Consider the following 15,952-nt stretch of genomic DNA (forward strand, 5'->3'; position numbering starts at 1 on the left):
GTCTTAGACACCCCATTTGACCCCCTTTATACAAGATCTGGGTGCCACTACAGGACCTTGGTTGCAACAATGATCTATATGGTCCCAGATTATATCAATAACGTCACACAGGGTCGCCTGGGCCTCCTCTCCCCTTTTCCGTCCTCTGGCTGGAACCGGCTGGTTAGGTCACTGGGTCCTCACTCTGCAGCCCATTGTCCTCCCACTGGCCAGAACCGGCTGCGTCTCCTCAGCTGGGCCTCCGGGTCACCAGGTCACCGGTCACTGGGGTGTCCCTCCTCCAGGCCATCGGCTGGGATCCCAAGTTCCCTCTCCGGTCCTGTGTCCCAACGAACTCCCTCTCCCCTCACCTCCTTAAACCAGTAACACCTGGGGACACTGAGTCCTACCCCCTCTGCATGCAAACCATTGAAAACACAAGAAAATCCCCCACTTTGTCACAGCCTGCCTGGAGAGCAAACAGCCCTTCCCACCCCCAGGTAACACTGCAGCATACAGGGGAAACTGAGGCACATACAAGCCTCAATATTATCAAAAAATCCCACTTCATCACCCCCCATACACCCCCACCCCAATCACCAGTGCTCCATGTCCAACCACTGCCTCAGTGTCCCTCCAAACCCCTCTGCTCCCGCCCTATCCCCCCTCCCAAACACCGATCACCGGGGCCCCACGGCTCAGAGAGACTCCTCCATGCACTGCACCGCCGGGCCGCTCCCGCAGCAGCCCTGGCTCCCGGTAACCCGCTCCGGGGAGGGGCCGGTGGTGTCCCCGGCGGGCTCAGCGGAGCTTCGCGCAGCCCGTGCGGGCGGACCAGCGCGGGGGAGTCCCCGAGTCCGGGCGGAGAAGCTCGCGTGGGCTCGAGCCCGCAGACGAGCCCCAGCGGGAGCCCCGCGCGCTCCCGGCTCTGCCGGAGGGCGCAGCGCAGCCGCTGCCGCTGGTTCCTCCCCGGCCAGCCTCCAGCCCCGCCTCCTGGCTCCAGCCCCACAGGGGCGCACCCCTGGGCCCCAGCGCAGCGGCTCTCCGGGGCCGGGCGGGGCGGGGAGCGGAGCGGGGCCGGGCTAAGTCGGGGGCCGGGAGCAGGACCAGACCGCTCACCCCAGGGCTCGTGCGCGGTCCCAGCGGCTCCTGCTCCCCCCGGGCTCCCCAGCCATGGCCGTGCCAAGCCCCGGCAAGTTCCAGTTCGCCATCGACCGCGGTGGCACCTTCACCGACATCTTCGCCCGCTGCCCCGGGGGGCGCGTCCGGGTGATGAAGCTGCTGTCCGAGAACCCGGCCAACTACCGCGATGCGCCCACGGAGGGCATCCGCCGCATCCTGCAGGAGGTGAGGGGCAGGGCACGGGGAGGCTGGCAGTGCCAGGGGTAGGACGTGTCGGTCCTGGCCAGGAGCGGGCACCGACCCCAGGGTCCCGGAGATAGCGGCGCAAGCCCGTGGCTGGAGCCGAGGTGCCCACCCAGCGCCCTGGCTGGCAGCTGCGTATGCTGGCCCAGGCGCCGAGGGGTGCGGTGGGGCACAGATGCTGTGCTGGAGCACCCAGGGGGGCTGTTCAGTCCCCACAGTCCCTTTGGCTCGCTTTCCCCCTGAGGCCCAGGTCAGCCCGGAGCACCTCAGCAGATCGGACCAGCAGCCTGGCCCGGCTGCAGCCAAATTGGCCCCAATAGCCCAGAGCAGACCGGGCAGCCTCTCGCCCCGTCTGTCTCTCGCACGTCCTGCTGCCAGGATCACAGCAGCATCCAGGTAGCCGCATCCTGCCTGTGGCTCTGGCCCTGCTGCCAGTGGCCTCGGCAGGTATCCGCGTGACCCTGGCCCATCTGGTGGCCGTATCTCCCTGGCCCAGCTGGGTTTGGTGCAGGAAGGAGGCGCGGTGTGTGACAGCCTGAGGGGGGTGCTCTCTTGACAGATCTGTCACAGTGAGGGCCCAGCCCAAGGGAGTGCTGCCTGACCTGGGTCTGCCTGAGGGAGAAGGGGGAGACCTGGGTCGTGCCGGGTCATGGCTTGTGAAGGGCCCCACAGGTTAGGGCCCTGGTCTGGGAAGCCAGGGGTGTTTCTAGCTCTTCCACTGGGTTGCTGGATCGCCTTGGACCAGTTTCTGCCCCTCTGCGCCTCAGTTTCCCCATCAGCACTCTCCTCTCCTGGGCTCATGGGCATGAGATGATCTGAGCTCCATGGAGGGTGTTACTGGCTGTGGGAGGAGACTGCCCTCCAGTGACAGGAGCTTCCCCCAGGAATGCGGCACTCCCTTTCCCCGCGACCACCCTCTGGACGCATCGCGGATAGAGTGGATCCGCATGGGGACCACGGTGGCCACCAACGCCCTGCTGGAGCGCAAGGGGGAGCGGATCGCCCTGCTGATCACCAAGGGCTTCCGGGATCTCCTGCACATCGGCAACCAGGCCCGGCCCAGAATCTTTGACCTGGTGAGTCCCCAGCCCTGTCTCCTTGTCTGTGTGCCTCTCCCGGGCCAGGCTTCTACTGCTGACCTATGGCCTTGGGTGCCAAGTGTGGCCAGGGCTAGGAGCTCCTGGGTCCAGGAGCATCTGGAATCTGGGCAGGATTCTCCTGCCCACTCTGTCTCTGAGTAAACCAGCCCCCCACAGGCCCCAGGGTCCCATTCCCACATGCCAGGAGCAACTGGGCAGGGTGGGGTGTGCGCTGCACCTGGTGATTGGCTGGCGCTGGCGGAGCGCACGCTGTGTTGTTCTTCCAGCCGGCGGGGCACTCGTGAATCCAGCACGTGAGGCCCTGGGGGAGTCGCCCTTCAGGAGGGCCCCGTCCACTGACCCACAGACAATGTCCTTGGGAACCCAGTGCAAGGGGCCTATTGTTTGGAAGGATCCTGGGCTGGATTCCGCAGCTAATCTCTGGCTGCAGCACCCGCCTCCCTTTATCTGCACTGGGTTGGCTGTGGGGCCACGTGGCAGCTGCGGCTGCTCCATCCCTACCCACAGATCCTCCCAACTCTTGCTGTCAGCCCCTGAGGCTCCCTGCCCCTGCTGCTTGTACATGGCCTGGGTGGAGCCTTTAATCCAGCGCCCTCCCCGCTCCGCCGCCCCAGGGCAAGTAGCTGCCTCTCCACAAAACCCTTTGATCTCTGAGTGTCACGGAGTGTGGGGGGACACAAGGCCCTGCACCCCCGGCTCCCTGAGACTCACCATGACTCTCAGCCAGCCAGTAAAGCAGAAGGTTTATTTAGACGACAGGAACACAGTCCAAGACAGGTCTTGCAGGTACAGACCACAGGACCCCCTCAGTCAGGTCCATCTTGGGGGGCCAGGAGAGGCCAGGAGCTCTGTCTGGCCTCCCCTCCATTTTCCCAGCCAGCCCCAAACTGAAATTCTCCAGCCCCTCCTCTCGCCTTTGTCTCTTTCCAGGGCCAGGAGGTCACCTGATCTCTTTGTTCTCCAACACCTTCAGTTGGCACCTTTGCAGGGGACGGGCCCAGGCCATCAGTTGCCAGGAGACAGGGTGTCAGCCATTCTCTGTGCAGACACCTGCACACCCCTGCCCTCTAGGGCTCTGCAACAATCGCACACCCTTATCCCACCACCTAGAGACTTAAGAAATGCATAGGGGAAACTGAGGCACCCACACAGTATTCAGAGGAAACATTAAGAACAGTCCCACTTCGTCACAGTCTGTATCCACAAAAACAACAAAGAAGTGAGGTTTTTTACCCATGAAATCTTATGCCCAAATAAATCTGTTAATCTTTAAGGTGCCACTGGACTCCTTGTTGTTTTAATCCCCTGGGTTTCTCCTGCAGCGACCCCCCCCCCCGTCCCCACCAAGCCAGGGGAAGGAGCTGCCTCTCCACAAAACCCTTTGATCTCTGAGCTTCTACAGATCGAGCCTGGGGAGCCCTCCAGATGGCTCTGGCGGGTGCTGATGGGTGGCTGCCTGGAGGCATCTGGCTGGGGGAAATGACCACGCACCACAGGGGTGACTCCAGAGAGCCCCAGTCCAGGCGGCTCGGTCACCGAGCGCCCGGGGCGGGGGGGTGGAGGGGTGGTCGTGCGCTGGCTGTTGGCTCTGGGGCCTGTTCTAGATGGAAGAGTCTGTTGGGACTGGACTGAGCCACCGCTGGACCGGGGCGTCCCTTCGGGTATGTCCACACAGCAGGTCGGCTGACTCAGGGCCCCGGGCTCCACACAGTAGCAGTGCAGACATTTGGCCTTGGGCTGAAGGCTAGGATCCGAGACAACTCCCCCCCCCCCCCCCCCCCCCCCCCGCTGGGTCTCAGGGCCCGGCTCCAGCCCGAGCGGGAACGTCTGAACTGCTATTGTTAGCTCCGTAGCGTGGGCCCGTGCCTGAGCTGGTGCCGCGGTTTGCTGTGTAGACGTCCCCTTAGCTTCTCTGGGGCGAGAGGGGTTAAACGCTGGGACGCTGTGCTGGGAGGGAGAGATTGGAGCCCTGCGCAGCCGGTCCTGGTGGGGACCTGACTGAGTGCAGCAAGGAGCCGGAGCCGGAGCAGGGGAGTCACCTCCAGGACCATCTGGAAGGGGGAGGAAATGAAGCTACCAAGGCTGAACCGGGGCCTCCCACGCCAGGGGTCCGGGCTGAGTCAGAGGGTCCTGGCGGGAGCAGGGCCTGGGACTCAGCCCCTCACCAGGGGCGGGAGTTGTGGGGAGCCGGAGCAGCGGAGAGAGACCTGGGTCAGGGGGGTGCAGCAGGACGTGGCGGGGCAGCAGCCTCACACCGGGAGTGGGGACCCCAATGCACGCTCCCTTCCGTCCCCGAGGAAAGCGCTTGGAGGGTGGGGGTGGCAGCAGGAGACCAGGGCGATGGAGTGAACTGCAACAGGGAGGGGGAGGATGAGCCCCCTGCCCCCCAGCGTGGTGGGACGAGAGCCAATCCCTGGGTCTGCCCCAGACCAGGCAGGGCGCGCGACTGGCCCTGACCTGGGGCTGGTCTCCACACTCCAGCCCCCCAGCCTGGCAGTGACCGGGCCCCTCTCTGTCGGTTCCCCAGGCGGTGGCAATGCCCGAGGTGCTGTATGAGGAGGTGGTCGAGGTGGATGAGCGATTGATCCTGCACCGCGCCGGCTGCCAGCTCCCCGGGGCTGACCCCAGCCAGGCGCTTTCAGGTTGGTGTTTGGAGCTGGGCGGAGAGCAGCAGAGGCAGGGGGCAGTCAGGGCTTGATAGCCTGCCCCCTCCCCCCCCTCCGGTGCATACCCAGGGCAGTGCCATGGAGGGGGTTCAGCCCCTGTGCCTTTGGTGTCTCTCCAATGCGCCAATTACCCCTCCCTTCTCCCCCCCCACCCTCAGCCATTCCCCTCCCCACATTGCCCTGCTCTCTGTCCCTCTGCCCCATGGCCTCCAGGGGGGGATTGGGGCTGCGGTTTGCATGTGTGGGCCCCTCTACCGTGGCTCCGTCCTCTTCCCAGGCGTGATGGGGGATTTGCTGGTGGTGCAGCGCCCCGTGGACCTGGCCGTGCTGCGGAGAGACCTGCAGCGGCTGCTGGCGCGGGGGATCCGGAGCCTGGCAGTGGTGCTCCTGCACTCCTACGCGTGAGTCCCGCGTGGGCCCCCTGTCGCCTACATGGCCCCAAGTGGAGCAGGTGTGCGGTGACGTGCTGGGGGGGGGGCGTGAGGGGCATCCCCAAGGGCACGGGGCAGACGCGGGCAGGGGTGAGATGAGTGCTGGGCTCAGCCGACTTGGCGCTGGTCCCCACCCCCCAGGGAGGTCTCCCGTCTGGCTTGGGGCGGGGGTGCCCTGCTCTGGGGAAACGGGCACCGCTGACTCTGCTCTCTCTCCCTGGCAGCTGGCCAGCCCATGAACAGCAGGTGGGGGCACTGGCCTGGGAACTGGGCTTCCAGCACGTGTCTCTGTCCTCCTCGGTGATGCCCATGGTGCGGGTGGTGCCACGTGGGTACACCGCCTGTGCCGACGCCTACCTGACCCCCTGCATCCGCCGCTACCTCGATGGCTTCCGCGCCAGCTTCACCCAGCAGCTCCAGGTGAGCATGGCAGCACATCGCCTCCAGGGGCCTGCCATGCCCTGACTGCCCCAGCGGCTGGGCGGGCATCGCCCTGAACAGCCCCCGGGGCTGCCCCACCGACCCAGGCAGATGTGGTTCTTCTCGCCTCCCCACATGGCCACTCCCGGCTCCTCCACATGGACTCATCTGCTCCCCTCTTCTGCGCCTGGTCCGTGTCCCCATGTCAGGCCCCTCTCCCTGCCTGGGGCACATCCCAGAGCCACTCACCTGGCTCCAGCCTCTGTCCCTGGGCCTGTCCCGGTTCTGCTGGCCTTGTGAGCCCACCCTGGTACTGCCTGTCACCCAGTGGGGACCCTGGTTCCTGCCTCCTGCCCTCGGTCCATGGGCCCCATCCCCTCATCCCACCTGGCTCCAGCTCACCTGCTCTCTCTGGCTCCCCCTGCAGGACACCCAGGTGCTCTTCATGCGCTCCGACGGGGGCCTGACCCCCATGGGGCAGTTCAGTGGCTCCCGGGCCATTCTGTCTGGCCCCGCCGGCGGTGTTGTGGGCTACGCGATCACCACCTACAGCCAGGAGGACGGGCAGCCTGTGATCGGCTTTGACATGGGAGGTGGGTGCTGCCTGCAGGGGGGTCTCTCCCTGTGACTGGGGTGGGGAGGGTCTGAGCTCCTTTGCATGCGGCAGGGGACCCTGGCTCCCCCAGATGGGCTCCCCTAGGGCAGGCGAGGCCCGGTGCTGGGAGGCGGCCAGGGAGGCTGGGATGTTGCCCTGCCCCGGGCAGGCTGCAGGCCCTGGGGATGGAGCTAGCTCTGAGCCAGGCTGGGGCCTGGGGCAAGCGGCTGAGCTGTGACCCCCGCAGGCACCTCGACGGATGTCAGCCGCTACGCCGGCGAGTACGAGCACGTCTTCGAGGCGACCACGGCCGGGATCCGCATCCAGGCCCCCCAGTTGGACATCAACACTGTGGCGGCCGGCGGCGGCTCTGTGCTCTTCTTCCGGTGGGTGCCTGCCTGCGGCCGTGCCCCCGCGCAGCCCTTTCCCTGCCCCGCCGCTCCCGGGGAGCCTTCCCCCAGGGGTGGGGTTCAGGGACCGTGGCTGGCTCAGGTGCTGCTGTGGGGCCCTGACTCCCCTTACAAAGGGGGTGAGCCTCCCACACTCCTCAGTGACACCCGTCCAGGCCTAGCAACCCCAGTCCTGCTTGTGGGCCAGGAGAGGGCCCCCGACCGAGTGCGGGGTTGGGGCTGGGACCCAAATGGGCACCGTGGGGCTGGCTCTGGGGGCTGCTTCGCCTGCTGCTCAAGGGACCGGATGGGCCGTTCTTGTCCCAAGTGCTCTGACATTCCTGTCCCCAGGGGCTGTGCTTTGAGCTTCAGCATCCGGCCCCTGGACATCGGCCATTCCTGGTTCCCGCCCTGTCCTGGCTCCTTCTCCCCTCCCCACGCTAGGGGTGTGACGTTGGCACCCCACCAGCTAAGCAGCGTCAGTGCAGCTCCAAGATCTACAGACGCTCGGCTACTGCTGGGAGCAGTGTTGCATCCCATTTCCCCTCAACAGGGGGTGCTCTCCTCTGCGTCAGCGCTGACCCCGATGCCCCAGCCTGGCGCTAGGGGCGCGGTGCTGCCCGGTGGGGGCTCAGTAGGGGGCGTTCTCCCCTGGGTCTGTCCCCGATGCCCCACCCTGGCGTTAGGGGCGCGGTGCTGCCCGGTGGGGGCTCAGTAGGGGGCGTTCTCCCCCTGGTCTGTCCCCGATGCCCCACCCTGGCGCTAGGGGCGCGATGCTGCCCGGTGGGGGCTCAGTAGGGGGTGTTCTCCCCCGGGTCTGTCCCCGATGCCCCAGCCTGGCGCTAGGGGCGCGGTGCTGCCCGGTGGGGGCTCGTAGGGGGCGTTCTCCCCCGGGTCTGTCCCCATGCCCCAGCCTGGCGCTAGGGGCACCTAACAGGGCTCCTGACCCTTTGTGTTCATTGAAGATCTCCTGGTACTTGCCAGGGCTGCACTGTCCCTGCCTGGGTCTGATCTAGGTCTCCCTTTTCCTCCCTCCCTCTTGCCCATGTGCCCTCAGCTGGGCACAGGGTTCTCCTTCACTTCCTGCCCCAAACTGCAGGGCGATGCCGCTGCGTGGGGCTGCCCTGCCCGCCCCGGGGCCGCACTGCAGTAATGCGTCTCCCTTCTCTCCCCACCAGGTCCGGGCTGTTTGTGGTTGGTCCCGAGTCCGCGGGGGCCCATCCTGGCCCCGCCTGCTACAGGAAAGGTGAGGCCGGGGCTCTGCTGTGCCGGGGCGTCTGGGTGGGCTGGCGAGCAGCAGCAACTGACCCCTTGTCCTTGCAGGGGGCCCCCTGACAGTGACCGACGCCAACCTGAGCCTGGGCCGCCTGCTGCCCCATTACTTCCCCCACATCTTCGGGCCGGGTGAGGACCAGCCGCTGTCGCGGGACGCCGCCCTGCAGGGCTTCCAGGAGCTCACTGCCCGCGTGAACGCCTTCCTGGCCAGCCAGGCGCCAGGCCCCCGTCCCCCTCTCACCGTGGAGGAGGTGGCCATGGGCTTCATCCAGGTGGCCAACGAGGCCATGTGCCGGCCCATCCGCTCCCTGACCGAGGTAGGGGCGGGACAGTGCTGCAGCCCATCAGCCCCACGATGGTGACACCTGCCCGCACCTCTCCCCAGAGCTGGCAGGACATCTATCCTCCCCCCACCCCCTGGGCAAATGCCCAGGAGACCCCCACCCCTGCTCCCCTGCCTGCACTGGGAGCAGAACCGGGGTCCATGCCTGGGCAGCTCCTGGCTCTGCCGCAGGGCACCCAGCGCTCCCCGGCGCAGAGCCGAGCCTACGGGGAGGGGCCAGGCCAGGCCAGGCTGGTGACACTGGCAGGAGAGGGAAGGGTTCCCCAGGACTTGTTCCTGGGGCTCGCACTCAGTTCCTGGGGTGGGGGGTTGGTTCCCTGGGTCTCGCTGGGGGCAGGGGGGCTCTGTTCCTCGGGGGAGGGGTTGGATCCCTGAGTCTGGGGGGGTTCTCATTGGGGGGGAGGGGCAGCTTTGTTTGCTGTCCCTGTGTGTGACGCTTCCTCTGGTTCTGGCAGGCGAGAGGCCATGACACCTCGCACCACGTACTGGCCTGCTTTGGGGGTGCAGGGGGGCAGCACGCCTGCGCCATTGCCCGTGCGCTAGGCATGAAGAGGGTGTTCATTCACAGGTACGTACCGGGGAGCTGGGGGAGGGCATGTGCCTGCCAGGGCCGAGAGAGCCCATGGGCACAGAGGGGACGGGGAACGGGGGGGGATGACCCTTCCCAGGTCTCTGCCCCCTGGCCCCGGGGGTCTGCATAGGGAGGGCAGGTACAGAGAGCCCCACAGGGCTCGGCAGGGCGGGGGTGGGGATGCTAGCCCTGTGGCTCTCTGGGGCGCCCTGTGGCTGGGTTGGGGGCTCTGCTGGCTCGTTTTGGTAGGGTCAAAGTTTGTTAATTTTGGTGTCCCTGCTGCTGCATGTGTGTCTGAAGCTGGGGGGAGCAGGACCGGGCAGTGGGACACGGGGCCCAGAAGGAACCAGGGACAGGCACTGGGAGGGGTGTCCAGAGGCGGCCAGTAGGAGCAGGGGGAGTGGACACAGGAGCAGAGGGGGCTGGTGGGACCAGGGCTGGGCACTGGGAGTGGGGGGCCGTGGGGAGCAGGGGGAGCACGGCTGGGCGCTGAGAGTGGAGTCAGTGTGGATAGTTCTCTGAAAACATCCACTCAATGTGCAGCGGCGTCAAAAAACTAACAGAATGTTGGGAATCCTTAGGAAAGGGATAGATCGGGGTAGGCAATCTATGGCACACGTGCCGAAGGCGGCACGCGAGCTGATTTTCAGTGGCACTCACACTGCCCGGGTCCTGGCCACTGGTCCGGGGGGCTCTGCATTTTAATTTAATTTTAAATGAAGCTTCTTAAACATTTAAAAAAACATATTTACTTTACATACAACAATAGTTTAGTTATATGGGGGGAGGGATAGCTCAGTGGTTTGAGCATTGGCCAGCTAAACCCAGGGTTGTGAGTTCAATCCTTAAGGGGTCCACTTAAGGAACTGGGGCAAAATCAGTACTTGGTCCTGCTAGTGAAGGCAGGGGGCTGGACTCGATGACCTTTCAAGGTCCCTTCCAGTTCTAGGAGATAGGATATCTCCATTAATTTATTTATTTATTATTATTTATATATATTATAGACTTATAGAAAGAGACCTTCTAAAAACGTTAAAATGTATTACTGGCACACAAAACCTTAGATTAGAGTGAATAAATGAAGACTCGGCACACCACTTCTGAAAGGTTGCTGACCCCTGGGATAGATAATAGGACAGAAAATATCATATTGCCTCTATGTAAATCCATGGTACGCCCACATCTTGAATACTGTGTGCAGATCTGGTCGCTCCATCTCAAAAAAGATATATTGGACTTGGAAAAGGTTCAGAAAAGGGCAACAAAAATGATTAGAGGTATGGAACAGCTTCCATATGAGGAGAAATTAATAAGACTGGGACTTTTCAGCTTGGGAAAGAGATGACTAAGAGGGGATATGCTAGAGGTCTATAAAATCATGACTGGTGTGGAGAAAGTAAATAAGGAAGAGTTATTTACTCCTTCTCATAACACAAGAACTAGGGGTCATCAAATTAATTAATAGGCAGCAGGTTTAAAAGAAAAAAAAAAGGAAGTATTTCTTCACACAACGCCCAGTCAACCTGTGGATCTCTTTGCCAGAGGATGTTGTAAAAGCCAAGACTATAATAGGGTTAAAAAAAGAACTAGATAAATTCATGGAGGATGGGGTCCTTCAATGACTATTAGCCAGGATGGACAGGGATGGTGTCCCTAGCCTCCGTTTGCCAGAAGCTGGGAATGGATGATGGGATGGATCACTTGATGATTCCCTGTTCTGTTCACTCCCTCTGGGGCACCTGGCACCGGCCACTGTCGGCAGGCAGGATACTGGGCTAGATGGACCTTTGGGCTGACCCAGTATGGCCGTTCCTATGAGTGGGGGGCCACGGGGAGCAGGGCCGGGCACTGGGAGTGGGGGTCTGGGACTGGGAGTGGTGGGCCCAGAGGGGACTGTGGAGAGCAGGGCCGGGCACTGAGAGTGGGGGGCAGGGCTGAGTATTGGGTGTGGGGGGCCGGGGGGAGCAGGGCCGTGCACTGAGAGTGGGGGGCTGGTGGGAGCAGGGCCGGGCACTCGGAGTGGGGGTCTGGGACTGGGAGTGGTGGGCCCAGAGGGGACTGTGGAGAGCAGGGCCGGGCACTGAGAGTGGGGGGCAGGGCTGAGTATTGGGTGTGGGGGGCCAGGGGGAGCAGGGTCGTGCACTGAGAGTGGGGGGCCGGGGGGAGCAGGGCCGGGCACTGGGAGTGGGGGAGCAGGGCCGGGCACTGGGAGTGGGGGGCCGGGGGGAGCAGGGCCGGGCACTGGGAGTGGGCGGCTGGGGGGAGCAGTGCCAGGCTCTGGGAGTGGGGGGCCGGGGGAAGCAGGGCCGGGCACTGGGAGTGGGGGAGCAGGGCCGGGCACTGGGAGTGGGGGGCCGGGGGGAGCAGGGCTGGGTTCTGGGAGTGGGCGGCCGGGGAGAGCAGGGCCGGGCTCTGGGAGTGGGGGGCTGGGGGGAGCAGGGCTGGGTTCTGGGAGTGGGCGGCCGGGGAGAGCAGGGCCGGGCTCTGGGAGTGGGGGGCTGGGGGGAGCAGGGCCGGGCACTGGGAGTGGGGGGCCGGGGGGAGCAGGTCCGGGCTCTGGGAGCAGGGCCCATGTTTCCCGGGGTAGTAGGTTCATCGGCCTGGGGCCGCTCTGCCTGGCTTAGACAAGGTGCCCCCCTGCTGCGTTGCCCTGAGGGCAGAGCTGGTGCCTAGGGGCGGGGTGGGCGCTGCCCTCACGCCGAGGTCTCCTTGCAGGCACAGTGGGATCCTGTCGGCCTACGGCCTGGCCCTGGCGGACGTGGTACACGAGGCCCAGGAGCCCTGTTCCCTGCACTATGGGCCCGAGACCTATGCCCAGCTGGACGAGCGCCTGGCAGCGCTGGAGACAGAGTGTGTGCGGGCCCTGCAGGCCCAGGGCTTCCCCAGGTACCCGCCCCACAGGCCCAGGGCTGCCCACCTGGGCATGGGGCTTGGGGGTGGGGGGCTGCATGCAGGCTGGACTCCCCGAGGAGGAAGCACTGGGTGCGGGGACCAGGAGATGCCTGTCACCGTCAGCCCAGGGACCTCGTACCGCTTTCTCTGGGCGGGGAGGGCGGGGAGGGCGGGCTCTTGGGGGGGGGCCATGGGCTTTTGAGGGGGCAGATGGGCTCTCTAGCACTTAGCAGGCAGGCGGGCTTTCGGGGGGGCGGACAGGCTCTCGGAGGGCGGGGGGCTCAGAGAGGCAGACAGGCTCTGGGGTGGGCAGGGGGGCTCTCAGGGTGGCGGACAGGCTCTCGGGAGGGCAATGGACTCTCAGGTGGGCGGACAGGCTCTCGGGGGGGGTAGGGGGATGGGCTCTCAGGGGGGTGAGGGGCTCTCAGGGGGCAGACAGGCTCTTGGGGGGACAGGGGGCTCTCGGGGGGCAGGGGGCTCTCAGGGAGGCAGACAGGCTCTCGGGGGGGCAGGGGGGATGGGCTCTCTAACACTCAGCAGGTGGGTCTGCTCTCTGTGTAGATCCCCCCCCCAGCTACCCCCCACCTCTCCGCCCAGGTCTCAGATCTGCACACAGCCCTTCCTGCACCTGCGCTACGAGCGCACGGACTGCGCCCTCATGTGCTCGGCCAAGGGGCACCCGGCCACATCCGATTCCTGCCGGGCCGGGGACTTCCGTGCCGCCTTCTCCAGCAGGTGGGTGTCCCTTGCCTCACGCAGGGGCCTGGGCCCCTCCTTCCCCCCTGCAGAACTGGGGCGGGGGCTGCCTAGGCACTGGGGGGAGGAGTTGCTGCCCAGTGCTTCTCCCAGAACGACTGACATGCACCGTGGCACGATCCTGAGGGCCCAGGGGTTAGTGGGCAGCACCTGCCCAGGGCTCGCTGGAGACTTGCCTTGTAGCTGCCAGGCCACTGCCCCTGCCCCACCTGTGGCCCAGAGGACCCCTGTCTTGCCCCCAGCGCCCTAGGTTTCCCCGCAAGGGGTGCAGTGGGGTTTGTTCCCAGCCATGTGCTAGGCTGCTAGGCGTCTCTGCAGCCCCGGTGCAGCATGTGTCTGGACCCTGCAGGTACCTGAAGGAGTTTGGCTTCACCATCCCTGGGCGCCCTGTGGTGGTGGATGACGTGCGTGTGCGAGGCATTGGCAGCACCAGGACTGGCCAGGACGAGCTAGTCGCGGCCAGCGGCAGACCCGCCCGTGTGGAGACGGTGAGACGCAGGCAGCAGCACTCTCCCACCCCGCCATGTGCGCCCCCTCCCGCCCTGGGGCTGTGGAGAGGGGGTTGCTCCCTCCCTGCCTAGGAACAGGCGGGCTCTGGGATGGAGCAGCACCTATCCCAGGGCAATCCCACAATGCCCCCGCCAGTCAGTGATCTGCCGGTCCTCCCCCATGCCCTGCCTTGGAGCAGATCCCGGGGGCTCAGCTCTTCCCAGACAGCCCTGCCCCGGGGGCAGGGCACGCGGTGCAGCACAACGGGCACCTCTCCCGGGCAGCACAGGCCCGCGGGGCGCTGAGTGCAGGGGCCCAGGCGTGGCTGACTGCGCTGAGCCCTGCCCTGTGGCTCCAGATGGCTCCTCTGAGGCAGGGCAGGATTAGTGCCTGGGTCTTGCCTGGCGTGGCCCATCGGTCTGAACTGCTGAGACACTGGCTCCATTATGCCGGGGCGCAGGGGAGGGGGTTCCCTGTTAAGTGATGCACAACGGGGCGGGGTTGGGGGAACCTGGGCCCAGGCACTCTCAGGGCATCCCCTCTTCTCCCTGGGCAGGTGACCCGCTGCTATTTCGCTGATGGCTACCTGGACACCCGCGTGTACCTGCTGGAGGATCTGTCCTGGGACCACTCCATCCCTGGCCCCAGCATCATCATCGATAAGAACAGGTGGGAGGGGGGTAGATGGAGCCTGGACCCTTGGGTTCTATTCCCATTGCTGGGGGGAGAACCTGGGCCAGTGGTTAAAGCAGGGCGCTGGGCATCAGGACGCCTGGGTTCTGTGCCCGGTGTCGAGAGGGTAGAGCTGGGCGGGCCTGAGATCGGTGGTCAGTGCTTCTGGGTGCTGTTCCCAGACCAGCCTCTGACTTGCTGTGTGGCTGGGGAAGTCTCTGTCCCTCCTGCGCGAGAGGCTGTGCAGGTGCTTCAGGGAGTTCTGGAGGTGGGTGATGATGGATGTCCTGGGGGGTGATGGGAAGTGCTGCCCTGGGGGACCCTCCCACGGGCGTGTGCAGTAACACAGCCTCGTCCCTCAGCACCATCCTCATCGAGCCGGGCTGCACGGCCTCCATCACCCGCCATGGGAACATCAGCATTGCCGTGGGCTCCAAGAAGCAGGGCCCCATCAGCACCCAGCTCGACACCATCCAGCTCTCCATCTTCTCCCACCGCTTCATGGGCATTGCAGGTGAAGCTGCGGCACCAGGCCAGCACCCAGGCCCTGTCTCCACGTGTGTCGTCCAGGAACTTCTCTTGTTCTTTTCTGAGCCCCGTTATAGTCTTGGCCTTCACAATATCCTCTGGCAAGGAGCTCCACAGGTTGACTGTGCATTGTGTGAAGAAATACTTCCTTTTGTTTGTTTTAAATCTGCTGCCTGTTAGTGGCTGGTTTAGAAACAACAAATCCTGCATCTCCACAGGGGGTTAGACTAGGTGGCTGTTGCGTTCCCTTCTAACCCTGTGGTTCTATGATTCTAGCTTTATTGGGTGACCCCTGGTTCTTGTGTTATGTGAAGGGGTAAATGACACTTCCCTATTCACGTTCTCCACATCATTCATGAGTTTTAAACCTCTATTATATCCTCCCTTAGTTATCTCTTTTCTAAGATGAAAAGTCCCAGTTTTGTTAATCTCTCTTCATATGTACGTTTTCCAATTCTAATGTCTCTTTTTTGGGATGGGGTGACCAGCTCTGCACACAGTATTCAAGGCAACGTGATATTTTCTGTCTTCTTATCTATCCCTTTCCCAATGATTCTCAACATTCTGTTCGCTTTTTTGACACCGCTGCACATGGAGTGGATGTTTTCAGAGAACTATCCACACTGACTCCAGGATCTCTTTCCTGAGTGGTAACAGCTAATTTAGACCCCATACCTTTGTATGTAGAGTTGGGATGATGTTTTCCAATGTGCATTACTTTGCATTTATCACCATTGAATTTCACCTGCCATTCTGCTGCCCATGTTAGGGCTTCCCCTCCTCCTCCCTTGGTTCTTGTCACCCAGACAGAAAGCAGAAGGCCAGAGTCCAAAGTGCAGGCAATGCCATGTTTATTGGGGTTACCAAACAAGCATAATCCACAGCTCTGTACACCAGCAGAGCTTATCCCTGTCCCCCTCCTCTTCATTAACAGGTCAGTTATGCCTATAGTGCACGCCCCAGGCACCACCTTTACCATTTATGGTCATGTTCCACTTGGAGGGTTGAGAGTCTGGGGGCTTCGGTACCACCTCTCTTGTACCCCAAGGGAAGGGTAGGGAGTGAGGCCTTGGCTTTTCTTATGCCTCCCCTCCTCAGCTCCCTTTGCCCCTCCTGACAGTTTCCTTGACCTTGGCTTGGGAGGGGAGTTGTACACCAGACCCAGCGACACTTCAGCTCTATTCCGTATCTTTTCTCATTATACTAAAAACCCCATCTGGCTGTGGGCAGAAGCAACACCAGTGACCTTGTTCCTTGTTCACACCTGTTAGTAAGTCAAATGGACAAACAAAACCCAGAATTCTATCTCAGGCAAGTTTGCAGTCCTAAATACTCTATTACCATCACTAACAGCCCAGGCACCCGGTTTTCTAAGATCCCTTTGTAGCTCTTCGCAGTCTGCCTGGGACTTATCTATCTTGAGTAGTTTTGTATCATCTGCAGACTTTTCCACCTCACTGTTTACCCCTTTTCCCAGATCA

General features: G+C 63.4%; 1 protein-coding gene across 1 annotated transcript in view; it reads left to right on the top strand.

The window, feature by feature from the left end:
- Nucleotides 1-682: 682 nt before the first annotated feature.
- The window catches only part of OPLAH (5-oxoprolinase, ATP-hydrolysing), a 28,417-nt gene continuing 13,147 nt past the window's right edge, over nt 683-15,952 (top strand). The window contains exons 1-15 of the mRNA XM_005291154.5: nt 683-1,326; nt 2,229-2,420; nt 4,972-5,086; nt 5,388-5,511; nt 5,766-5,961; nt 6,389-6,554; nt 6,804-6,942; nt 8,124-8,191; nt 8,269-8,537; nt 9,019-9,131; nt 11,850-12,020; nt 12,624-12,761; nt 13,132-13,270; nt 13,828-13,940; nt 14,306-14,457. Coding sequence (XP_005291211.2) covers nt 1,153-1,326; nt 2,229-2,420; nt 4,972-5,086; nt 5,388-5,511; nt 5,766-5,961; nt 6,389-6,554; nt 6,804-6,942; nt 8,124-8,191; nt 8,269-8,537; nt 9,019-9,131; nt 11,850-12,020; nt 12,624-12,761; nt 13,132-13,270; nt 13,828-13,940; nt 14,306-14,457 — 2,269 coding nt within the window. The 5' untranslated portion in view covers nt 683-1,152. The remainder of the gene's footprint in view (nt 1,327-2,228; nt 2,421-4,971; nt 5,087-5,387; nt 5,512-5,765; nt 5,962-6,388; nt 6,555-6,803; nt 6,943-8,123; nt 8,192-8,268; nt 8,538-9,018; nt 9,132-11,849; nt 12,021-12,623; nt 12,762-13,131; nt 13,271-13,827; nt 13,941-14,305; nt 14,458-15,952) is intronic.

This window comes from Chrysemys picta, chromosome 2 (assembly GCF_011386835.1).
Source record: "Chrysemys picta bellii isolate R12L10 chromosome 2, ASM1138683v2, whole genome shotgun sequence".
Lineage (NCBI taxonomy): Eukaryota > Metazoa > Chordata > Testudines > Emydidae > Chrysemys > Chrysemys picta.